Below are 26820 nucleotides of genomic sequence, written 5' to 3' on the forward strand. Positions count from 1 at the left end.
TCTTTGGGTTCCCCTAAATATGAGTTAACAGGAATCATTCAATTTGTTAATAAAATAAACATCCATGCTCCAGTACAGTGATGAATTTTAGAGCAAGATTCATCCCACCGTGTGTTTGAGCAGAACGGACATGAGAAATGATGAGTCAGATAAAAACTGTTCCTGGACAAAGAGCGGAAACTGTGTCTGTGTCTGCTGTTTGAGATGTTATCTCAACCAGGTTCAACTAAAGACTGAATGGAGATTTTCTATTATTATTATTATTATTATTATTATTGTTGTTATTATTATTAAAGATGCAGTCAAGTCCAGAATTATTTATTTCTCTGATAAGGAGACAAACAGCTGCAACAGTGTTAACATCTGGACAAAAATGTAAATAAATAATCTTAAAAATGTTTTATTTCTGTATATTGATATGCTCCATAAACACATACACAGAAACTGCCTCTAACACATTTGGATCCATAAGTAGCCGACTTATTATCCCTCAACCAAGAACAAACAGGCTGGAAGATCAGAAGTCTGCTGACTCATGGTTAATGGTAATGATTGATGGTTAAAAATAATCTTTTTACTTTCAATAAGATGATTAAGTTCAGGAAAACTTAAAATAACTAAATTTAAGATCAGCCGTTTTTACCAATGAACACAACCAGTTAACCGCTAACTGGCTCGTATGGATCAGATTTACTGGGTTTACTGGGTCTTTTTACTCAGAGCATGACCTCAGTGATGTGACAGCAGTGCAGCTTCTGCCATCATCATCATCATCATCATCATGTGTGGTGTAGAATCACAATAAAGCTGAGGGCGGTGCGCCAGTGTCGACTTTGATACCAACAAGGGAAATATGTTTAGAAGGAAGTGCTTTTCTTACACAGCTGCTGCTTCAATGTTTCCAATTTCAGGCACAGATCTGATCCCGCTTTAATTTTAAGTGTTAATTTCTCCTTTACAGTTCAGTAACTTTTACTTACAGTTCAAGATAATCACAAAAAAACCCTTTAAACAAGCACCCGGCGATGGTTTAAAGCAGCAGTTTACCAACAGACTGACAATAAGTGAAATAACTGAGTATTTGTTATATTCTTAGAACTATTAGTGTTTATTTTCACTGCTCTTACACTCACTTGTGAAACTTATCATGATGGATTCAAATCGCCTCATGATGCAAATGCAAGAAACAAATAAGCAGCGTTGTTAAACAGACCTCAGTTAGCTTTATCTCCTTAGCATGCTACTTATTGTGAACACGCTGCAGCTAACGGGTGAATGATTACGCACATTTGGTGCCCGACTGCTGTGAAACATGCAAAAACTTTAACGTGATGAATGTAGCTCAACTCAGCGCTGTGGGAAATCAGTCAGTGCTAGAGAACATGGAAAACTGGAATTAATGCAAATGAGAATGCTGCACATTTTTCTTTTTTACAATAATATGCTATAAAATAGTTATTTGGTATGAACGGTTCAATTATCGTCTTTCTTTCAGCGTCTAACAGCAGAGCTCGTGTGTCTTCTTGGCATAAACTACTTTCTGAACAGATGAAATGACAGAAAAGTTTGAGAACAACTGGTTTAAATTAAAAAGTTGCATTTCATTGTAAATCATAATAAGCAATAAAAATCATAAGAACAGGAGGTGATCTAAAAGTCTGGCGAGACGTCAGCTCTCTATATCAATAAGACAGGATTATTTTAGGGGTGATTTGATTTTAGGATTGTCTGAAGCTCGGCCTTTGTGTGTGTTAACATGGATCAATACCTCATACATTTCAATATATGACCATAGAGTTACAGGCCAGACAGTGATGGATGACTCGTGTATGAGAACACACACAAACTGGGAGTGTGAATATGTATGATGTTGATCAGACTCTCTGGTGGATTTACTTATTGATCTCTCCTCCGCAGGCTGAGATCAAAGGTCTTTAATGCCAGCGAAGGATGTGTTGACATGATGAATTGATGAAGTGGAAGATGTGTAAAAAAATAAAAAGATGGGGAAGAGAGAATAAAAGGTGTGAAATGATGAAGGAGGTGATAGAGGTCAAAAATGGTGATTAAAATAGGTGTTAAACAAGGCTGGAGAGGAGAGAAATGGGTGTGAGGGAGGAGAAAGAGGAAGGGTACAGAAACTATAGGGAGACAAAAGAAGACATGAGGAAAACAGAAGGCACTGAAAGGATGAAAAGACAAACTACAGGTAAACAAAAGAAGCATGTTATCAGAATGTGAGGACAAGAGGAGGGTGTTAAAGCTCAGAAAAATGCAGGAGCAAAAATACTTGAAGCAGAGAAGAGGTGTGACATAAAAGCTGGTGAGCGGTCGAATAAGATGGCAAAGCAAAACCCAAGGACGAGAGAATAAAGGAAAAAAAGAGACAAGGGGAAAAAATGATGAATGAAGTGGTAACAAGTGACAGAAGAGGACAGGACAGCAGAGAGGAGCTGGGTGAGAGGAGACATGTCATAAATGAACATGAGGAGGAGGAGGAGGAGGAAGATGACAAGACAACAAAGGAGGTGGAGTGAAGTGAAAGAGCAGCACTTATTTCTTAATGAAAGGCAATCAGACGACAGCTATGTTCTCTCAGGGTGTGATTTCTCATTGAGGCCGGAGTCATCGCAAACACATAAAAACACCGTTAAAACAATGCGTTGTGCAGTGGAAGGCGGAGTGTTTTCAGAATTACTCATGTAAAGATTTCTCTTATGCAAACCCTGTAAAAATGATGGAATCACCACAATCTTCACAAAAAAAACAAAAACAACAAACCACAGATTTCACACAAAACTCTTTCATTTAACAGATGAACATTTTCACTTTGTAATATAAATCTTTAAATTAAATTGCTGTAATTTTTTTTAAACTTATTTGAGATCATTTGCATTCTTAAAAGATATATTTCCACAAATTTTAATATGCAGTAAGTCTGCAGTTACAGTGTTTGTGGACTTTAGTGAGCTGTTTGATTGGCAGGAAACAAGTCCCCAACTGGTGAGCTGTCCTTGGAAACAATGAAAAGGATCCCAACATTTAACATAATGTCTAAAGTTAAAAGATGTTGGTTTCAATTGAATAATGAACTTTTGCACATCTGCAACTGTCACTTTACTGGTGAGCAAATGAAGACGAACACCAGCTTCCACCTTTTCATTCCACAACCCAGCCAAGCAAACAAAGTCCTAGAAAAGCATCAAACTTGTGTATCAAAGATGATACACATGACATTACAGGGTTAATAAAACTAATTGGTTTTGTATTGTACAGCATTGAAAGCCTGGTTAGTTACCTTTACATTGAGGTATAAATTGTAAGGATGATGCTTCTGCAGATTTTGATAATGTCTCTCAAAAATGTAGCAAAATCCCCTGAAATATTCTCCTGTTTGGATTAAAAAACAGTTATTGGGGCAAAAACAAAAACAACAACAGGCATTGGGCTTCATTTTACACTGTCAGGGACCTCAGTAGTGTAGAAGATCCATATATAGCCACAGAAGCTTGGTACCTCCTCCTTATGCTGGACAACAGTCTGGACACATTTAGCTGTGGGGTGGCATCCTATTCATCCACCAGTGGTTGCTGAACATCAATCAGTACGGTTGTGTTAGTCACTCTGGCATGTACAGCATGACCAAGCTGATCCCATATGTGTTAGTCATCCTCTTCACTCCCAAATTCTCTGGGATGCTCCTGGCTTATGTTGGAAGATGGAGTTAGGTTCCAGTTTCTGAAAATATGGGATCACCACAGGCTTCATCTTATTCCTACATGTCTGTCCACCAATCAGGTCCCAGTCATACGTCTAGCACTTGAGCATTTCAATGGGGCACTACCCTCACATTAAGCTGTGTTGCTCATTGCACAGAATCATCATCCTTACAATTTATGCCTGGTTGTAAAGGTGTCAAATCAGGCTTTCCAACAATGTAAAATAAAACAGCAACTGGTTTTATCAAAGCAGAGAAATAATCAAACTTACACAATTTTCTTCCTTTTTGTGCTGAGTCAAGATATTTACTTTTTATTTTCAGTCATAGAAACAAATAGAAAACAAACTGCATATCCTTAACTTGTTTTTGATGTTTAACCATGACTTGAAGTTATTGCTGCTAAAAGCGGCTCTACAACGTCACACTTCTCCATCCAGATTGGCTTAGTTAGTGTTTAATAATTCTGACAACATGTAAATTATTGTTTTTTTCAGTGAGAGAAAAAGTTTTATTAAATGTAAGACCTGATAAGAATAAGGTGATTTACTTTTTCACGATATGTAAAACCTTAACACTGAAAGAGTCTGATTCTCTGTAAAGGCAGGTGATGAAAGATGATGATGCAGGTTGTTTTAGGGTCAGTTTGCTCTCAGCTCAGTCATCAAATGTTCACATTGCAAATTAGGTAGAAAAATAAGAAATGGGTAAAATTAAGAAACTCCTCCAGAGAGATTTGAAAATAACATTCATCCAATTACAACAGTAATGTCACGAATGCTTCACCCCGAGTGCTGCGCAGTGTCATTACCCTAACAGCTATTAAAGCAGGCGCGGTGCTTTGTAATGTGGCGGATGCTGTAGAGGGATGCAGCCTGCGTCCCCTTGCAGTGACCCTGCAGCTAATGGTCCAGAACCGCTCCACCTGCTCTGTAATATCACTGGCTCAAGGCGCATCCAGCCGTTTGACCAAACTAATAGAGGGACACTCTATGATTTAACAGGGAGCTTAAGTCAGGCAGCACTAGTGTGTGTAGGTGGGTGTGTGTGTGGGAGAGATTTTGTACTTTTATCCTTGTAAAAAGCAAATGGTGCCATCAGAGGTGGAAATATGAAGGGGAATCAAGTGCAGACGTTTTGGCAGCTCTCCCATGAAAAGGGTTTAGGGTTGTGTTTAAGAGTTAAAGGGACAATAATCAGACATAATCCATGGCTTAAGGGATGAAAACACATCTGAGTGACATTTTTTTTCCCCCCACGTTTTGTTTGTCTTTTTTGGCTCTTTTCTGTTTTGTTCTGGAGTGAAGATGTACAGTAACTTTATACAAGCTTCCCATCAAGAGCCAGTCTAGTAAGCTTGAAACTTTCCCCTGTTTCCAGATCCAGATTTCAATTTGTTACAACTTTGCTGCTTCAGGCACACTTTTCTCTTCCTTGTATTTCTTTTTTCAGTGCTAACTGGCCACATCTCTGCTCTTTATTCTGTTATATTGGAAGTAAATGAATTGTTGTTTGTTATTGTGATAATAAATTTTTCATGCCCTGGGAGTCGTAATCAAATCGTGACAAGCCAGTTTACAGATTCCCACCTTTAGTGATCTATGTTTCCACTAAATGTCTCACCTACTTTACCTACCAGTTCATGACTGTTGTAACCAGTCGATTCAAGTAATTAAAATGGCAGCCCAACATTGATTTGAGGTTTATTCAACACTACATAACTTTCCAAGCTTAAAACCGAGCTTCTGACTCAACTTGATGGCAGTGACATGCATTGTGCTCATTCCTGCAGCCTGTCGTAACCCTGCAGCATCCCAAAGCTGAGAAACCACACTTACCAACTTTTTTCTTTCCATCCTGCCGCATCACATATCAACACACTTACTGGCTGATTCACCAAAGAAGATTAGGACATTATCAGAGGAGCAAGGGGAAGAAAGAAAGTGACTGAGCATAAAAACAAGGAAGAGTCAACTTTGGACTGACTTTTACTGGCTAGAGAGGGCTCAGAGAAGCAACGGGATGAAGAGGATGCTGGATTAGCCCTCGTTAGAGTGCACCAACGTGCACAAATCTGCCAAAGTTCAGTAGTGTTACTTTAACTGTTGGAGAATGTTAAGCATAACTGATAAAAGCTTAGGGCAACTTTGGGAGAAATCCAAGAAAATAAGTAATTTGTTGTGTTATATGTCACAGAAATGACTCCAATCAATTACTTACTTTAATTTAATGTGTTTTGTTAGTTTTGAGCACATTGTTTTTATCTTTTGCAGGTGAATAAAAGTCTTAGTCAGGACTGTAAAATATCCAGTTGGAGCAGCCTTTCCGGCATCAACTGAAAACAATGATGAAAAATCACAAAAATGGATTTTTGTGATTTCTGGTTTTCTCCTTTTCAAAGAAGTCATGTAACGGAGTCAGGTGGTTTAACAAGTTAATGCAAACATAATTATGACTTGTTAACATAATAGAGAAGCTTTTTTTTTAACATATAATGTTTATCCAAAGATTAAAAAAAAAGAATACATTATAAAAAATTTTTTAAAAAACACAGATTCTCATTTTTTATCTTGAGTTTAACAAAAAATGTTTCATTAGGATTAGTTAGGAGTGTTAGTAGATGTGCTGAGGTCTAATTGTCACTAACAGTTAACCTGTGTGGCTCATAAAAGGTTTGCTTATTGCTGGAGAAAACGTGGGTAATTACAAAGTGTTGTAAACCATAAAATGATGCCTTTTAAACACTAGTCAAAATGACTCAGTGCTCCATAAATAATCTCATTGCTGTTCTTCCAGGTGCTTAAAATTTTGCCTTAAAAAATTACTCTAATAAACTAAAAAATACAGCTTCCAAGTTTTTGTTTTACTTCTTTAACTTCTTCAAAAAATGGTTGTCAAATGTCTCCGGAAGCATGTTCATGTGTATCTGCTGTCTCATAGATAATAAAAACATGTTATTTTCTGTCGTATTCTGTTCCTTGTACATCAATCCAGCTGTCATTTGAAATGTTTCTGCATTTTTAGGCTCCATGCTGCTGAAATGTTGGACATTCGTGTCTGTAAAGTGAATATAATGGGACTGAATTGTAGGGAACAGAGGGAGCGATCACTCTCATCTCACTAAACGGTTGCTGCTGAAGGACTGAAATTTCTTTTAGTGTAGAGCAGCATAATGACCTTGAAATATACAGTCAGTTTCACACACAGATGAACACACACTGGACCGAAAATCTCATTTCTTGGAACAGATTTTGATGATCTGAAGGAACACATTCTACTTTTCAGTCATTTTCTCTTTGTCACTTATTTCCTCTCTTAAAGATCTACTCCTGTTTTTTTTTTTTTTTTTAAATTGGTCTTTTCATGTCTTTTTATTTCCTTTTAAAACTTTAACCTTGTATGTGTGTTTTTTATGTGACCAGGATCCAACTCGTGTGGTCAGTCCTGTCATCGATATCATCAACATGGACACGTTCGCCTATGTGGCAGCGTCTGCTGATCTCCGTGGAGGTATGAAAAGACTTTCTTCCACCTGCGTTAAGAAAAGTAGAAATGGCTTTGAGGTGCCTTCAGGGTGTCTTTTGATGGCAGAGAGAAAAGCCCTGAAGGCATCTTATTTATGAGGAAACCCATCATGATGAGTTCATGAACCTGCTTTCTCTGTTGTGGAGCTAAAAGATATTTTGAAATATTTTTCCTTCCTTTCTACCACTTTCAAAGCTTTTTTTTTATTAGCCTCTCGTCGGATCCCTGGAGGAACCTGAATAGTTTATTTTCTTGAACATGATTTTTTCTTTGGAATATACAGTCAAAAGCTTAACTTGTGCTTAGGTTTTTCTTTATTTTGACTCTATATATAAAATACAGAATCTTTCTAAATAACTGAAGGAGTTCTTAGATCTGTTAAGCCCTTTTTAACTTCTTTTCTTTCACCCTGTGGTTTAACACAGTTCAGACCATCTCTGCTGGGTTTGGGTCGGGTGATTATGAAGACCATGTTGTCATTTAGAGTCCTCCTGCACTCCTGTTCTCTCCTTCATGGTTAAATTGACCCAAAGGTGTATTTTGGGTCATTGTCCTGAAGGAAAAACAAAGGCTAGTCTCATTAAAGGCTTATATATTTTGCAGTGGCTTACATCGGGCAATGCCAGGTCAAAAATTATTTTATGTGCATGCAATGCAAAAGTAAAAAGTCTTAAACTGTAAACCAGAATATTTGTGAAGAGTAATCATTCTTTTTGCAGTGTCAAATACAGGACTCAACATTTTATGAGGATATTTACAAAACTATGTGCTGTGCTACTTGTGCCATCTAAATCAGTAGTTCCCAACCTGGGGTCCATTTAACTATGGCTTTATTAAAGGACAAGACTCAACCAGAATACATTATTTATGGTGAGAATCTCACTTTTGAGAGCTTAAAAACAAAAATGGTTCCAGCACAGGTTGGAGTGCTACTTTAACGTCTCCATTTATCAGTTTGTTTGGACACATCTACTAACTGACTCTGAGTGGTACATGTAAATCTTTTAAATGTAAATAACTGTTTATCTTATTGAGTTTTCATCTCATTTTACTTTTATCTATAATATTTTTATTGGTTATATTTTATCTCACACAAAAAAATAGAAATCATACAGGATTGCAATGTCAATCCTGTATAATTAGAAAAGGTACCAAAGGTAGTTGATATGTTCCAGTCCATCCTCGGATAAAGCTGTAGCCATCCGTGAACGCACCGAGCATCACTGCCTGATCAGGCAGAACAGAAGCTCTGACTTTTAGCTTGACAAGATTCTGTAGTTACAGAAGAGCTGAAACTAAATGGCTTGAAAATAATTCAGAACAACATGTCTTGTCTCACTCTGTCATCACTCGGGTTTTCTGAAGCAATCTCAAGAGCCTAGTCCCTCTCTTTTTCCATTAGCCTGTCTTACCACAGTTGTCTTCACATGGTAAAAGCCATTAATGCCAGTCAATGCTGAAAATAGCCCTGTCTGCCAACACCTCACACAAACACACAAAGGGAATCAGTGGCGAAAGTTGGTTTAAATATAGATGATATGGTTGCACATAATATAAAATAAATGCTTAAAATAAATACTTTTCATTAATCCAGATATTCACACACATTTAAGACACAATGACTGAAAGACGCTTGTTGAGGCAACCAGCATTTTCTATGTTTCCATCTACAATAAACACTAAAAATTACACAGTTTGACAGAAATAAAATGGAATTTATCTACAGCAGATGAACCGGATCTGAAAGTAATCTCCTAAAAGAAAATAGACCTGAGAGGTGAATCTGGACCTTTAGTTGTTGACCGAAGCCTCCTCACAAATGGTAGAGTGGCTGTCAAGAAGCCATGCTTACAGAGCTGAGATATGCCACATGATACAAAAACTGGAATGAAAATCAGTGACAGCAGGTCTGATGACGAGATGGATCCTCCCCAGAACCCAGACCTCAACATTTTTGAAGCAGTGTATAAAACAGAGGGACAAAACATCCAAAGAAGCACTTTGGAAAGTCCTTCAAGAAGTCTTAAGAACTGTTCACCGAGACCACAAATTTTGTATAAAGGCCCATTTATGCTTTATGCTTAAGACAGATACAGAATCCTCCATCTGTCTTTTGGGTCTTTCACTTGCGTAATTTGATCCATCTTTAGGGCTCTTGCAGATGTGTATCTCAATTCAGCAAATGGAGTAATACCATCAGTAACCATGGGGGCAGTGTTGAGCAGCATAGCGAACACACAACAAGCAAAAGGAACAACAAAGAAAAAGCCACTGCAGCGTATTTAGTGGCTGCACAGACCATCACTACTGTCTACTGCATGTTTGTTATTGTCTGAAACTGACGTTGGAACACAGAGATGAACTCTGCCCTGCCCTCTGATGGATGTGTTGCCTTATAACCATATCAACATAAAGGATGCATGGGAGTACAAGGGTGGTGGTGTTTGAAATGGATATACCTATTTACGAAAAGGGAGCATAAGTGGGCTTTAAGAGGGTTCAGACTATTTAGGAATAAAGCTGTTCAGATTAAACATTGACTTCCAAGATTATTAAAACTATACAAACTCCCTGATTTAATGCATTTAATTTATATTTGCACATGTTTCATTTAATTGCTGAAACTATTTTCTGATAACTTATAAAGAAATGAAGCCAGAGAGCTGATGTAGACACAATAATAATAAAAACAAAGGTTGCTTGATAATGGTATTGACAGTTATGATAGTACTTGCTTACAGTAAAAATCATACAGGTAATAATCATTTTAGTTATGAAGATTATCAACCAAAAATCTCAAATGAATAATTATATTAAGAAGAGGAAGAAAAATGGGCATTTTTTTCAGGCTAATTGGCACCGAGGTGAATAATAATGTCTTCTCCATTGTAATAACCCTAACCTTACAGTAGCCCTGGGGCAGGAAGTAAAATTGGCCAAGAAACCATAAATTCTTCTGTAAGGTCCTTCGAATCCTCCCTGAATAGGGCTGGCCTCCTCCCTCTGGAGTGGGAGGCTGTTTATCAGGGGAACCTCGACATTAGACACCCTGCTGTGTGACTTTAACACATGCAAATTTACATATAATGTTAAAACATTATAGCATGCATTTTTTTCTGAGATCAATGTTAACCTGATTGCTGTGTTTCTTATGAAGTGGTGTGATGTAAATATTCTGCAGAAATCACAAGATTAGAACATCAGCTTGTCACTGCTTCTTTCCTCTTCATGCAATATTAATCTTTAATTATTCAAACTTTGCAGCATTCTCTCTGTGCTCAGCATTATGTGATGCGTGCACTGTTGTTTTTCTCCCCCAGGTTTTGACTGGAGCCTCCATTTTAAATGGGAGCAACTGTCATCTGAACAAAGAGCTCGCCGGACCGACCCGACCCAGCCAATCAAGTAATGCACACACACAAACACTCATCCCACTAAAACCTGATATAAGCTACAAAGATCAGTAGTGTACTGTTCATACACATGCACACATGGACATGTGAAACATGAACAGAGCAGATGTCCTATTTTTAACCAATATTCTCATGTAAATCACATTCTATTAAAACACTTTAATTAATTTAGAGACAAAGTTCATTTCTAACACATGAACTTTCTCCTCATCCAGCAGTTCACCAAATATAGAGGAAGTTCATCGTTGTATAAATAAATGAATAAAAGGTGCTGGTTAAAGTTATCGTGGGCGTTTAACCCCAATCTTTACTTCCCATTTTCAAGCTTGAGTGGAGAGTTTTAATTACTTCTAAATGTGGACTGTTTGTGTGTGCAAGTGAGCATGAATGAGTGCAAACAAATTGCTCTCAGCAGTCTCTGAAGGGGATTGCAAGAGATTTTATTTGGGGGATAAGAGGGCCTTGACCAAAGAGGGTGGGATATTAAACAAATGGTTGCTGGGTGATGATGTTGAGAGATCATATTGGAAGATGTAGATGGTTGAAATACTGGCTAATTGTTACCAAGGGATCTTATCTGCAGGCATTATCACTTTCTAAAAAAGCTTCCATCCCGCTGTAGGATCTTGCATTTGGACTGTAAATCAGTGCATTCTCAGTAGCACACCTGTAGAAGTTCACCAGAAGTTTCTGTGGAAGTTTAGCTAGTTTTTGTTTTCATTTTCTCAGGTTATATAAGCATTGTTGAGCCATCACACGCATTGAGGCTGTTCTAGGAAAGTTCCTCACTTTAAGGCTCAAGAACTTAAAGGTGGTGACTCTCTACCGTCCTTCCATCGATGTGGAGTGTGGTTGTGCTGGTCTGCTAATCTGCTGACCTTCTCAGCGGAAGTCCAGGATCATCTGCTGTGTCTTGTAGGGGTGTCACAATTATTTAAATCCAGAATTAATCGTAGTTTTAAACGCTATGATTAATTAACCATAAAGATTATCGTAAAGGGGGCTGGGGCCTATCCCAGCTGCTTTCAGGTGAAAGGCAGGGTACACCCGGGAAGGTCACCGGCCCATCACAGGACCAACATAGAGAGACAACATGTTATAAATCATTTGTTTTCCAGTGATTGAAGAACTTGCTTTTTATTAGCAGAGTAATGTTATATGTTTAAAAGGTGTTCAAATTTCATTTGTCTCTGGATCATTTTTCTTTGCTTAAAATCTGAAATATTAAATTAAAGTTCTCTATTCCTTATTGCTATACTGGAAATGTTATTTAGTTATTATGGGAGTTTCTCAGTCTTGTATTAGACACTGGTATTTATTTGAACTGAAAATGACTGTATAATGAGTATTCCCAATTAAAACCAAATTTACATAATTTATAGTGTTATTTACTAAGTGTAAATAAACATAGAAAATGGAGAAAGCACACTGGTTTTTGGAGACACTGTTGCACCATTAATTTGTGTGTAAAAAAGTCATTTGTATATTTGGATTTCATCATATCATCAAATTTGGAGAAACTGAACATTTTTCCCAAACTTCTCATAACAACAAGCCCCAATCAAGGTCCAGGGCAACAACCTACATCTGGCCCACATGTGGCCCACAGTGGGCATAATCCAAGCCAGGCTGGCAGCTGATATCTGGCCCACTTCTGGCCCACCTTACCACTTACCAGTGCTGTAGCTAAGCCATAAGTGCCAAAAGTAGCCTGGATTAGGCTCAAACATGTCTGCAATCTGGGAGATCTTCATCAATAAAACAACCTGTTTCAGTCAGATCGTTTAATGTGTTTGAGGTGTGTTAGTTAAAAAAAATCTTGTTTTAATATTAATATTAGTAATATGGTCAACAAACTGACTGTATTAACTGTTAAATGCTGAGGATGATTACCTGTAACTTACAAGGAATTACTGTTGTAAATTTGCAGATAATTAATTACACAGACCTCTACGAACTGAAAAGCTTGTGAAAAACGAAAAGCACATTATTCAGCACTGAACTGATATGACAGAAGGGACATGCAGAGCTTTGACATATTAAATGCATCTAAGAAAATGAAATTTTCTGCGGCAGTGGCGGTTAGTTGGAGAGCTGAGGTTATCAACTACTGCTAGATGACAAATGATGCATGTCTTTTCTGCAGTATTCAGTAACAAGAGCGCCTCCCTAGTTTGACCCGTTATTGCTGCTGTGACCTCTGCAGGATGGTGAAAAACTTAATCAACTGAAAAATTACACAAAGTCTAATTATCGATGAATGACCATATCCTGTGGAGACATGTTCAAAAGAATAAAAAAGAAATCAAGCATTAGGATTGAAAGAATAAAAATATTCAAGTTTTTCTTACGTCTGACTAACATCAGCCCAACTGCCACATGTCATTCTTTTATCCTTTGGGTAGAGGAGAACAAAGTGGAGATGTTTGACCAGAAGACACAGCACCGTAGAGTCCTAGCCTATTTCTTTCTTTTGGTAACAAAGGATGGGTAATGGGGAAGGCCACTCAGAGGCTTAACACTGGTGGTGGCTGTGACTTCTGATGAAGCTTCTCTGCCATCAGTGCAGATATGAAGGAGGTAGGTTGTACAAAACTCAGTCTGGAGGGAGAATGCAAGAAGAGAGTTTTAAAGAATGGTTGGTTTGAAATGCTGCAGAAAAGAAGCCCATTGGATGAAAGTTACGGCGGCAGATTTAAGAATGGGAAGGGTTAGACAGTGTGGGAAAAAGAGAGGTGATTAACTTTTTCTTGAATAGAGCCTTATGTACAGGAGGCATTATGGGATACATGTAGTGCAGAAGATGCTTGCTTAAACTAGAAAGCAGCAATCCTAACATGTAGCATAGCAAACTGATGGGAAGAGACTCAGCTAAACCAAGTATCAGCTAAAGCATCTACTGATTTCTCCACTTCAAGCAAATGGCTGTAGCTCAGGAGGAAGAACAGTCGTCCACCAACTGGTAGGTTGCAAGACACCGAATCCCACGTTGCTAAATGGTTACATTGTGTAAAGCACTTTGAGTAGTAAACATGACTGGAAGCTCTATGGCTATGTCCACACGATACCGAAGCCAGTTTAGGTGTGAAAACGGTGGTGAAAACTAGGAAAAAGGCTTCAACATCCGCATGAAACCGCTGTAGTACATACTACAAAGCTGCGGGGGGCGCCACAATGAATAAAGAGTAATACTCCAGAGCTAGAACAGGACGTAGTGCATGCGCAGATAATGATATGTCTGCTTGCTCCTGCTGCTGATGGTACATTAGCGCAGCACTGTGTTGTAAAAGCAGTGCATTGTGGTGCTAAAGCTTTACACAAGTCAGGACTTTCTTCAGCAGCACCACAACACAGTTGGTCCCCGACGCCATTATTGTTGTTGACGCGTGTTCATCACACTGACGTCATATCCTCTAGTGGTGCGGTCACGCTGTCTGCACAGTACCACAGACGGCAGAGCTCTCAAACCTACCCACCTGTCTCACCACTGTAGGACAAACACTGGGAGCTTGCAGCAGAAAATGAAATCATGTCTTACATTTGCTGTTTTGTGGTGAAAAGTTTGACTCTAAAAACTCTGCTAATGTGTTGTGTGACTCTGCCTTTGTTTGAAATTAATCATGAAGGTCCTGTTAGTTTCCATGGTGATGAAGAAGGTTATATAGGAAAGTATTCACTCTTGCCATCATACCATCTTAGTGTGGAATTCTTTCTGGATCCTAATGGTGTTTCTAAGGTGAACATGGGGGCTATCCCTTGATTTTCCAGACTCTGATCATTGATAGAGGTGTCCATCATCAAGATCGTCCGACGACCTCCTGAGATATTTATCTGTGTAACACCTCTATTAAAACACTTGGAAAAATGCTCAGGTTCATGTAGTTAGCTTCTACCTTTGCACAGTTCTTCATCAGACATTACTACATGAATTTAGTTTCTATCTTCTGGTTTTTACTGAAGGATAAGGGCAAAGATGAAGGAAAAGATCTTCCTTATTAGTCAAAGTTCCTCAGACATGGAAAAATCCAAATGTCTTGTTGAAATACCTAAAAAAAAACCTGATACAAAATGTACTTGACCCTTTTCTAAACTGTTTGAGTTCTCAAACGATTCCATCTAACCAACAATCTGTCCCATCAGGTTAATTAGAGACTATTCAGAGAAAACCACATACTGATTTGGACTTGGTGATAGCTTTTATGCACCAGGCACTACAAAATGATTGAGTGCTGCAAATATATTTTATCATTTTAAAATTCCATTGTTTTTGTAACAGCAGGATACATTACTCAGGGCCTTTTCACTCAGCAGTGGTGCTTTATCTGTCCTGAACAAGATGTTCTTGTTCAGCTGCTGCTGTTTCCCTTTGATAGTTCATAATGAATGCTGCCTCACTGTGTTCTTCTTTTCCCGGCTGTCATTTACACACACATGGACTCAGCTCTGTGATTACATCTGTTTCCAGCTCAAAGGTGCATCACCTCTTTGCCTTACAAACAGGTGTTATGAAGGTGCATCAGTTCTGCTTTAAAAGACTGCATGAAAAGAGCTAAAGTACAATCCAGGAGACAAGTCAGAGTTGTAGAGTTGGTTGGATCAGGTAGAACTAACCTTGAAAAGTGAGAAAATTTCTGGAGAAAACAGTGAAGGTTCTTTTGTAACTTTCTGAGAATCAGTCTTATTTTCCTCTGACCTCACTTTTCTCCCATAAAACTAAAGTATTATATTATCTGATCAGCCTTGAACAACTTGATATAACATCTCCGATAAGTCAGTCCTCATAGAGACAGACACACAGTCGTACATTCATACGTAGACACAAAGTTCCTTTAAATACACAAGGACAAATTGAGCTTGTTAAAGGGTTTTATGTTGTTCCACCCACACATGGACACTCAGACTCATTCTGTAATAGCAGGATGATTATTGACAAACAGAAGGCACTTGATGATGCATCTTGGCCTTCGGCTGTTCACTCTCGGCTGATTCAAGATGCATTTGTGTGATGATTTGTATGTCTGTGCATGTGTGTAAACAGCAAACAAACAAGCCTAACATCAGCAAACAAGTGTTGAGTTTGTTCTTTACTGATTTAGTTTTCTTTCACCTTGTTTTCTTGTCTTTCACAGTCTCGTTACAATAAATGAAAATCTACATCTTAATAATTTATTATAAGTTATTATTATAAGTTATAGGAACTTATATAAGAACTTACATGATTTTTCAATTTAGTTATTGTTTTGCGTCGTCTTTATGTCCTTTTTCCTTCTTTTCTTGTTTCTCTAACAGGACTCCCATCATTGCTGGTGGCCTCTTTGTGATCGACAGGTCGTGGTTCAATCACCTCGGCAAATATGACACCGCCATGGACATCTGGGGCGGGGAGAACTTTGGTGAGTCGCCCCCACAAGATAAAAATAAATAAATAAAACAATTATCAGATTTCCTGCAGGACAAGAAACATGAACATTAAGTTCAAAATGGTGAATGTTAATTGTTAAATTGGCGTCCGTGAAGGTAACTGTTAATTTGTCTAGTCCTCACCACGTAGTTTTGATTTGTAACCCTGACCAAGTGAAATTTTTATAATTATTTCAAACAGGAAGTGATAAAGTTTTATCTAACATGTTGTGTTTTTAAGTAACCATAACAGCCAACAAAGTGGAGCCCCTGAGGGTGATGCTGTCAAAGGAAAGTATTCTAAGCTTAAACATCGTTTCCTGAACCTGACCAACGAGGAACTTTTTTTTATTTATATATATTTAATTTTTTAATTAAAGAATAGAGACCAGATATATTAATGTACATTCTCACATAAATATGCAAGATTATAGTCAATAGTTAATTTAAATCTTTGGTCCCGAGGCAGAAAGATGGACTTAAAAACACGGCTGCTTGATTATGGAAACAATCATATTCATGATTATTTTATTTAATTTCTAAAGCGCTTTACATTGTGCTCATTATTCATTTACTCCTCACTGGAGCTACATGTGTAGCCACAGCTACTCTGGAGCTGACAGAAACAAGGCAGCCAGTTCATGGAGGCAAGTAGGGTAAAGTGTCTTGCCCAAGGACACAACAACAGATTCAAACCGCCAACCTTTCGATCACTGGACGACCAGCTCTACCACCTGTGCCAGTTTTTGGTCAATATTCATGTCACAAACATTTAACTGTTACGGTCCCTGAATGAAACATGGTTCACAAATGAGACTGTAACATATGAGTCCACCACCAAGCAGCAACGCTTCAAAAGAACATATAACAAAAGAAGAATTAAGAGATTTGTGGTGGTCCACCAGGACGGCTCCCTCTGACCTTATATAGTCTGTGTTGGCCAAACAGGTCTGGAAGACAAAAAGATAACAATTAAATGGTGGTGCATGTACCAATCGTGCCGAAGCAGGGCTTCATTTTCTGTGCTTTTCACAACAGGGGTGCTCATTTCGCCACCACACTGGGCCATTCACCAGGCGCGATATGAACAATTTCTTTTGGTCAAAGTTTTCTTAACTGGATACAGGTTTCTAAACCAGTAAGTTCATTCAAGAAAAGCAGAGAAAGCTGATCAATCATTTTAGGAAACACAGAAAACAACCTAAAGGGACCTTAAAACATAACTAACTTAACCCAGAGTCTGAGACAGTCTGGTGTTTATTGTGTCATCATAAACGGCCCAGTAGATCATATTATTCATTATTTATTTCTCCTTTATTTAACCAAATTAACCTCATTAAAATTAGAAATTTATTTTTCTAATCTAACCACAAATCCAGAATGTACCACAGAACAAACACAAGAAAACAAAGGTAGCAGCCAACATTAGGTAAATGAATTACAGCGTGGGGTGAAGACGACAAGGATGTTTAAAAAGTCACATTAACCAGGGGAGTTTTCTTCTTGAGCCCATAGAATCATAAAAGAAACATGACAAATGAATCAGTTAAGTTTATTAATTGATCAGGTAATAAGTTAATTCCCTGAAATAAATACAAAGGTCTTTTACAGCGAGCTGAATGAAGATGGATTTTTCCCTCAGCAGGTCTGACTTTCATCCAGGAACAACATCTGCTCTCCTGCTGCTGCTGCCTCCAGTCATCTGAAGTCAGCTGAGTGGGGTGTAATGGTTCTGGTGTCAGTTTGCTGACTGCTGTGCTGCTGCTGTTCCCAGATCAGTGAAACACCATTAGCCTGTTTTTCCACACACACACACACTAACACTGTCATGTCTGTGTCAGTCGCTCAGGCTCAGTGTCAGTATCTCCCCATCTTGCTGACTCTTCTTGTTCTTCTTTGTTCTGTCTGGTGTTTCATCCCTCCTCCTCCTCCTCCTCATCAAACACGGTCCATGCTCTAATTTTCACTTCCGCTGCTTTTCTCTTCTCTTCTTTGTTTTCAGCTTTTGCTCTGTAGGGGAAACTCTGTTACTTTTTTTCTTTCCTCCTCTGAGCTCACAGACAGCCACACTGAGAATTAACACACTTATCACACAAACACTGATGTGAACTGAAGTAAGTTTAGTCTCTTATGTTTATTTCAATGCTCACAACCCAGAATGAGCTGTGTTAGCAGGTCATAGAAACACACAGTGCATGTGAAGTGATTTAGAAATGTATGTACTGTAAGAAAACACTGAATAAAATAAAAACAAATCAAGGGTCCGTCAGCTGGTCATCAAATATTCAGGGAGGTTTGGCCCACTTAGCTATCATGCGGAGCGAGGAAAGCTGCCACAGAGACGAAGAAGAAAAACAGCCGGGCTGTAAACAAGCGAGAAGCCTGGTAACACTACATGCACTGCTTTTCCTTAATCTGTCGGTGTTGAGTCTGAGTTGGTCCCCTGATGCTTTTATGTCACATTTTAAGGTGCTAAACTGTCTAGGTTGGACCTGGTATCATGCATGAAACAGTTTCAACACGGCACAGGTGTGATCTGCAGCAGAAATGAACCCTTTCATGCGTAGTGTCCACCACAGTGGGCACATATTTGACAGCTGTTTACTAGTATATATCATAGAACTATAAAAACATTCATTTATGAATATTTTTGTACAGTATATCAGTGTAAATTAAAAATTAAAAAGCTAAATATGATTAAGGTTGAACCCCACCTCTCACCTTGTGCATGCAAAGCTGAAGCTTCAAAGCAATAAAACAAAGCAGAATTAGTTTGTTTGGCTGCAGGAACCTTCAGCTGTTGGAGCATCAAGACACGATGCTGCTCCCCGTGATCAGGCTAGATTATTATCCAAGTGTCCTTGGCTGATTTAACTGTGATTAACTGTAATTAATTGTCAAATCGATGCAGGTTGTATCAGGTATCTCAATCTAAGAACTGTTTGTGTGTGCAGAGATCTCGTTCCGGGTGTGGCAATGTGGAGGCAGTCTGGAGATCCTGCCCTGCAGCAGAGTGGGTCACGTCTTCAGGAAGAAACACCCATATGTTTTTCCTGAGGGCAACGCCAACACCTACATCAAGTAAGTGAATGAATGACTTCTGACTCTTCATATTGAACACGCTAGAAATGTGTTGGTGACAGAAAATATTTAACTTAAAGCAACAATACTGAAGTTTGAAGTCATTGTGTGTATTGTATAGTTTTCTTTTTCTCTAGAACCAAAGACAAATTTCCATTTCATGGATTAAATGGACAGTAAAGTAGTCTGAGTCTGAACTTTGGCAGAATTTTTACACTTCGACATTCCCCAACGATGGTTAATTAAACATCTGTCTTGCATCCTGTCTCCTCTCTGAGCTCTCTCCAGCCAGTAAAAGTCTGTTGTTGACTCTTATCTCTTGTTCTGTCCTCTTGCATTTCTTTGCTGAATCAGCCATGGTGCGCTTTCAAAACAACCAATGTGTTGATATTCAGATGCTGGCATGTGAAGTGTTGCCATAAAGCAAAATACAACTGTCATGTGATGCTGGAAAAAAAGTGTAGTTTCTCAGCCTCAGGATGCTGGATGCAGCGACATCTTTAGGAATGTGTAGAATAAATATTAGTGTACCATCAAAACAAGTCGGAAGTTCAGAACTTTAAGGTCAGAAAGTTACGTAGCTTTGTTTTAAGCCCAAGGATGTCAGGAACTGTACCACAAACTGAACAACTTCTTTATATTTGGATAAAAGAAACATAAAACAACTATCAAATACAGAATATTTCACTGTTCTTATCACAGAGCCAGAGTTGGATAAAACAAAAATATCTTGCCTTTTCATATCTGTAAATTAAAGATTACATATTTGCTTATTGAGTCAGATTTTAATCAAACTCAATTTCAATATTCTCATCTGCAAAATTTCTTAAAAAGAAAAACAGCTTTTTTTAGCTACCATGTGCTTGAAAAGTTTAACCTTTTGAGTCCTGCGCCTATTTTTTAAGCCTCTGCTCAAAAATTTCATACCCAAAAGGAAATGTACAAGTTTTGTTTGAACACTGTTGGAGTCATAGTAAAGGGAGTAGACGTGAGATTTGTTGTGATGTACAAATATCTATATATTTGTTACTGGTGAAGAATAAATGAAGATGGCACAAAGCACAAATAAAAAACATTCCAGGCTTGCCTTAAAACAGAAGAAGAAACCTTCATGATGAATATGAAGATCTCTTTTAAACGATTCAGCTGTGGCTCTAAACCTCATTATCTCTGCCAGCTCAGATAAAGTAAAACAGAACAAAACTAGAGGTTTTAGTACAGATAGCTCAGGTCAGGTCTTCATGATGGCCATTTTTCTCCTTTTGGCCCCATCGGTTCTCCAATAAGGGGACCTCAGATTTAAAAGGTTAAAAGAACTGAGCTGCTGTTTTTATAACACACAAATTTACAAGGACTATATAAGGCTGGCAGGATACAGTGAGTGACTGTTTTAGGACGCGTAAACTTGTGCTTTTTGCAAGATTTCTTTGTTTATTAAGCTTGTTCCAAAGCTGCACTTTTAGACATTATGCCTGGGTTGTCAGGTTTATCTGCTTGTTGATAGAACCGAACTTTGCAGCTGAATTATCAAACGACTTGTCTGAGTTTTCTGCAAGTTTAAATAATCCTGCAGTGTGTGTATCTAACAGCCTCGCTAACGTTCCCTCTGAATGAACAACTGGCTGGCTGAATACACACAGAGCAAACAGACGTGCAATGTTTCCTCTCTGAGTTACCAAACAATGTACACATCATTGTTAAAGTGGATTTACAGCTGCCTGGAAGCTTTTGAGCTGCAACTACAATATTATCCCATTAGCATAAGCTGTATTGTGTTTTCTGCCCCTTTCAAGCCATTCATAGATGTGTTTACAGGCAGTCCAGTAATCCATTAACAGGACTAATGTGCTCAGAACACATGTGAATTGATCTCGCTTTAATAGCTCGATCGAGGCAATAATAAGATTTTAATGTTCTGTATGTGTTCCTTGTAGCATTAGAACCATAAGAAAACTATAGGTAATTGGGTAAGATAAAGCTTCTATTATAAAATTTAAGGCCAAGCTAAAGTCTTGACTTGTTTTGAAATGTATCTTGGGGAAAACCGAAGATGGAGAAGTGAAGTAGAAGAGGAGTGAGTTTATCAACATGTAATTGAAGCAGTCTTTCGCAGCATCACGCCTGATTTATCTGACAGATTATTCCTTTGACACCTCAGTAGTTCATTAACTTCAGTATGTGAACAAAGCGTTAACACTCCTCTTTGTGATGTGGCCCCAAAGATACCGGGATGGAGGATTCAGTTCCCGAATGGGCTCGCCTGCTCCTGAACGGCACTTTGGAGCTCAGCTTCACCCAAACGGCTCATAAAAGCTTATTGTTTTGTGTCCACCATCTAACTCACAGCAGGACTGAGATGTTTACATTCAGCATGTCTTTTAGTTGCTCATTTTGCTCCCTTTTGGCTGTTACCGAGGCAACATCTGTTGTACGTGTAGGATGATGACTTCTGTTGGTATTAAGATGTTTGTGATCAGCTGCACTCTCCCAAACAAAGCTGCTGTTGTCTGCTCGTGTGCTGCTCTGCTGGTTAATTAGCAGGATGTTTCTGCGTTGGCAGTCAAGATTTATGAATCTGCTTTACAAAAAAAAAAAAAATAAAGGGACTGCTTAATAATTTCATTACAAAGTTTACCCTGTTTCCTCCTCCATCGTGGCCTGCTGCTGTGACCTTGTCTTTGTAAGTAAGTGTGTGCCCAATTAGAGGTTTTAATTATAAGCCTGCATGTGACATATATTTATGTTTATACGCCCACAAGCCTTGCACGTCCTCTTCCGCTTCCCTTTCCATTAAACTGCCACAGTCGGTGTGTAGAACGCTTATAATGGAGGGTTTCTCTCATTTCAATGAGATCATTCACAGCTCACAGAAACTCGGCTAATAGCTAATTACTACAGAGAGGGAAAAGAGATTGAGACAAAAGGGGGTAAATGGGGATAAGAGGCAGAGAAAATGTGCTCCACTGTCAGAGCAGCGTGGGTGAATACAGTGCAATGAGTTGAACAGAAATTAACTTATAAGACGTGATTTACAGCAGGTATAAACATGCTTATGTACATTAAAATCCAATCTCATGCAAACAGAAAACATCCCAGTCACTAATAGATTACTGAGATCAGCTGTGGTTCAAACAGTGGCTCCACATCATGAGCTCTATCTCTGCATAGCCTGTGTGGATAGGGTACAGTGAATGAGGAGACAGCTGTGACTGCATGCAAAACCAGGTGTGATAGGACCATCATAAGCTCATCTGGCCATATTCAATGTTAAGTTGCGTGTTTGCAAGTGGCAGGTGAGCAGTGGGAGCCTCATGAAGAAGAGTACTGATCTAAAAAAATATTTCAGCCTTTCCTTCACATTTGTTTTTGTATTAAATAAAGTTTTTTTGTGGCTTCATCTTCAAAGACTGAGCCATCAGCAAGTAATGAACATTGGATCTGAGTGAGAACTGCATAAACTACACACAGGGGAGACTCCCATTCTATTACATTTGACATATAACCAGAGATAAATGCCCCAAATTTGCTCTTTACTTTCACACAAATATTAAATGTAGTGGCAAAGAATTAATGGAGCCAATGAGAATATCAAGTTCTGCAGGGAAGATCTTCAAACAGCCCCAATTTGCACCAACAGCCACAGCCGGCTTGCTTCAGTAATGACCAAAACAGCCGACCAGGAGCACAAATTAAAGCACATAAAATAAAGTTGCAAACGAGCAGACCTGCAGATAATGATGAGTTTGTACTTTTCCAGGGACACAGGAACAGTTTGTTTCTTGTTTCATCGTTCTGTTCCTTTGCTCTCACTGACTGTTCTGCCCCTAAGATAATTTCTGTCATTATGTTCTGTCGTTGTATTTAGCATTTTAAGTTGGTTATATGACAGTTGAAAGTAATTTGTTCTTTAATTATTCTGAAAATTTACCTTTTTAAGGTATATACTAATTTTAGTTACATGTTGTGTCCACAGTGGCTAAAATGATCATTTTAGATTAATAATTTTATGTTCAATGTTGTTTTCATGTATAGAGACTGATACTTTTAATTCCTTTTCCTGTATTACAGTTTTACTATGAAGATTGTGGGACGTCTCCTGAGTGCTTACTGAAGCCATATGTGTTTAGCTCTCTGCATAGGCTGAATAGATACAGTTAGCTGAGGACTGACCATGCTGGAAAATGTGGACAGTCACATCCCAGCTACTGAAATTATGCTGTGTCCATTTAGTGCAACTTGTGTTGTACAAAAGCTCCCAGTTGGAGATTCCAGATCACCTCATGGCACCAGACTCTGGAACATGTGCTGTTTTGATTCTTTTGGATTTGACTCTGTGGATCATGGCGTTCTTTTAAATCATTTACACCCCCCTGGTCAGCATTCAGGGCTCTACTCTGGAGTGGTCCGCTTTATACTTTCATGCCTTCATACCTTGCTTCATAATAAATACCACAACCATAGGGCTGCAGTGCAGGACCCTGCAACCACGCAGACAACTGCCATCCCCATGGCAACAACCCTGTAGAATAACAATAATATAATAAAATACAGTGGTGTATAATAGTACACACTGCAAAACAGTGTTTTATAATTGTATTGTAATATTGTAATTATAGTTTAGCAAAATCAGTGTTTGCATTGCCGTCTGCACGCTGGAAACTTATTGGTTAACTTATTGTCGTTACGCAAACAGCCAGTCATTCGGTTACTCTTTTAGGAATCTTGAGGTCGATTTTGCTCAAAAGTAGCATTTGATGATCACATCAACTCTGTAGTCAAATCATGTTTCTTTTAGTCAAGGAAAGTTACTAAATTAATCCATTCCTCTTTTTAAAAAACTTGAAATCCATTGCCACAGGCTTTATATCCTCATGGCTCGATGTCTGTAAGTTCCTTTACTTCGGTATTTCTGCTGCAGCTAGATTCAAAACTGGAACAAAGGAGAGAGCCACCATCTCTCCGGTCCTGATGTCACTGTAACCGGCTTCCAGTTAAATATTTTATACAGTTCAAGATTTTTTTAAATGTTTTTAAGCTTGTAAAGTTGTAGCTTCATGGTACATTTTTTGGAAAAATCTATATATCTCAATCAAAGACTCAACCTCCATAAATATCTGCAAAGCCACATTAAAACCTATTTACTTTTATTTCTTTACTAAAAACTGTTTTGTAAATATTTCATTGTTATTGCCTTTGCTTCTGAAAATGTTTAGCAGCACTTTGGTTATTTTTTAAGTGTGCCATACTGCCAACTCCAGACCTGCTGGGCCACTGTCCTGCCGATTGTAGATGTTTACCTCCTGCAACACACCTGACTCAAATGAATGGCTCATTGAGAGGCTGGTGCAAAACTTAACAACATGCTGTTCGAGAACTATTTCATTTGAACCAGCTGTGTTGCAACAGGGAAACACCTAAAAGCTGCAGGACTCTGGGCTAAGAGGTCCAGAGTTGGTGATCCCTGTGCTCTACAAATAAATGAGATATGATGGCATCTCTTGTCAGTTTAGAAAATCTGGTCCAAGTTTAGACTTGGACCAGTTTTTTGCTGGCAGTAAATGATGCTTCACTCAGCAGTGAATTCAAAGCTCAGTCTTATAACTGATGTTTGCTGTCACAGATTAAGCAGCAAAAAGTCATTTTCCATAAACTTCTACACCATTGCACGTCTTCCTTAGCGACTGCTGGCCATTACTGAATACATGGCACAGCAGTTTCTTTGTTTTCAGTCTAGCTACAACTTTTGTTTTTACACAGAAATAGCCTCTATTCCTACAAGAATTGTAGGAAACTAAAACCGAACTGCATTAAAAGTGTGTTTGTGTATGTTTCAACAGGAACACGCGGCGTACAGCCGAGGTGTGGATGGACGACTTCCGTCTCTTTTATTACTCGGCACGTCCAGCAGCAAGAGGCAAATCCTACGGAGAGTAAGAACACACAGCAGCCGAACACTTTAAGCTTAAGTTTATGTTTAAGTCCTCATCCTAAAGTAAACGATTTACTGTCTCACACCCATGTTTTTACGCCAGGTTGGATGTGATTGTGTAGAAAACATTTACAGTTACAGCAGGAGCAGACAGAAAACCACAGCCTTAAATGTCAGTTTATCTGTGTGACTCATGTGAACGCTGACATTTCCACATCATTCAGCCTCGTTACTGGTCAAGCCATGTCTTCAATTTTCATTATCAGTGCCAGTTTTACGACGACTGCCTCTCCATCGGAGAAAATCTCAGCTGTCAGACTGACTGCTGGTTGTTTTTGTGTCGGCAGCATTCAAAGCAGAGTGGAACTTCGGAAAAAGCTCAACTGCAAATCGTTTAAGTGGTACTTGGACAACGTCTACCCAGAGCTCAAGTAAGAGAGAACCTGTGTGTGTGTGTGTGTGTGTGTGTGTGTGTAGGTGTGTTTCCAGACTCGTTGGTGTAGGGAAATCTTCTGCTGACACCTTCAAGCTGATGCCTAGTACTGAGTTTTGTTTTGTTTGATCATTTTTAAGTTGTAAAACAAAGAGATAATCATCTTGGTGAAAGTGATGATGAGGAGAATCACAATTATAAGAAGAACCAAAAGAAGAATCTCTATGAACTGGAATCAGAAGAAAAGAAATCTGAAATACTTTATTGATCCCAGACCAGGAAATCCTAGTGTTAAACAGTTACTAAAGAATGAGAAAAATAAGTTACTGTGTCATTATAACTAAATAACCATGATGCAAAAATATTGACATAATACACAATTATCTGGTAAAAAATAAAAAATTAAAAGATATGGAAAATATGGGGTTAAAATGTAATAATAGTAATAATGATAAGTGTTTGCTTCCATTAGAGGTGAAAGGTCATTAACATCCAGCTGCTGATGCTTGTCATTAAACATCATGTGTGAGTGCTTCAATAAAAGCAACATTCAGGTGTGTAAACAAAAAGAAAGACATCAGCAAAAATCCTAAAGATGCAGCTATTGCTGGGAAAAGTTTTAAGACTTTTCCATCGTCCAACGGTGAGAACATACAGAGTGGATGTGAGTTCAGCCCGAGGTCAAACCCTGCAGTGCTCAGAGAAACTACATCTCTGACTCCACAGGCCTCAGTTAGCATCTTAAATGTTAAAGTTCATGACACTACAAGTAGAATGAAAAAGCCTCATCTCTCTAACACGGCTTCGGTTTGCAAAGCTGCATCTGAGCAAACTTCAAGATTTCTGGAACAATGTCTTTTCGACAAACCAGACCAAAATGGAGATGTTTGGAAACTTAAAGAGAGCCAGTGCTGCAAACTTCAATAAACAGAAGCAACTTAAAAGGTGAACAGACCAATATTCATCTACGATGATGAGAGACTGATCACGTCATACAGAAAATGATTGCTGCAAGTCATTGCTGCCAGATAGGTGGTTGGAATGAAACAAATTCTGTCTGGCAAAGTTTATTCTTCACCACAATCCTCATTCAGCTGAACAGGGAGCCCTGTCACATGTAGAAGAGTTGCATAGAAAACAGTCTGGGAATGCACATGGCTTGGTTTAATTCTGTTTCCTGGTTTAAATAAAATATAAAATCTTTAATTCCAATGACTGGATGCAGACCTTCAGCCTCACACACTTCATTTTGCCTTATTGAACACCTAATTCACTGCCTTTGTGTGTGAAATCTCTCCCTTTGTCCTGATTGGGTAAGCTC

General features: G+C 38.5%; 1 protein-coding gene across 1 annotated transcript in view; it reads left to right on the forward strand.

Moving 5' to 3' along the window:
* galnt14 (UDP-N-acetyl-alpha-D-galactosamine:polypeptide N-acetylgalactosaminyltransferase 14 (GalNAc-T14)) overlaps positions 1-26820 on the forward strand; it is a 242583-nt gene that overhangs the window by 192009 nt on the left and 23754 nt on the right. The window contains exons 7-12 of the mRNA XM_041975516.1: positions 7141-7228; positions 10564-10648; positions 15946-16049; positions 19011-19137; positions 24975-25067; positions 25414-25497. Coding sequence (XP_041831450.1) covers positions 7141-7228; positions 10564-10648; positions 15946-16049; positions 19011-19137; positions 24975-25067; positions 25414-25497 — 581 coding nt within the window. The remainder of the gene's footprint in view (positions 1-7140; positions 7229-10563; positions 10649-15945; positions 16050-19010; positions 19138-24974; positions 25068-25413; positions 25498-26820) is intronic.

The sequence above is a fragment of the Melanotaenia boesemani genome, chromosome 22 (assembly GCF_017639745.1).
Source record: "Melanotaenia boesemani isolate fMelBoe1 chromosome 22, fMelBoe1.pri, whole genome shotgun sequence".
Taxonomy (NCBI): domain Eukaryota; kingdom Metazoa; phylum Chordata; class Actinopteri; order Atheriniformes; family Melanotaeniidae; genus Melanotaenia; species Melanotaenia boesemani.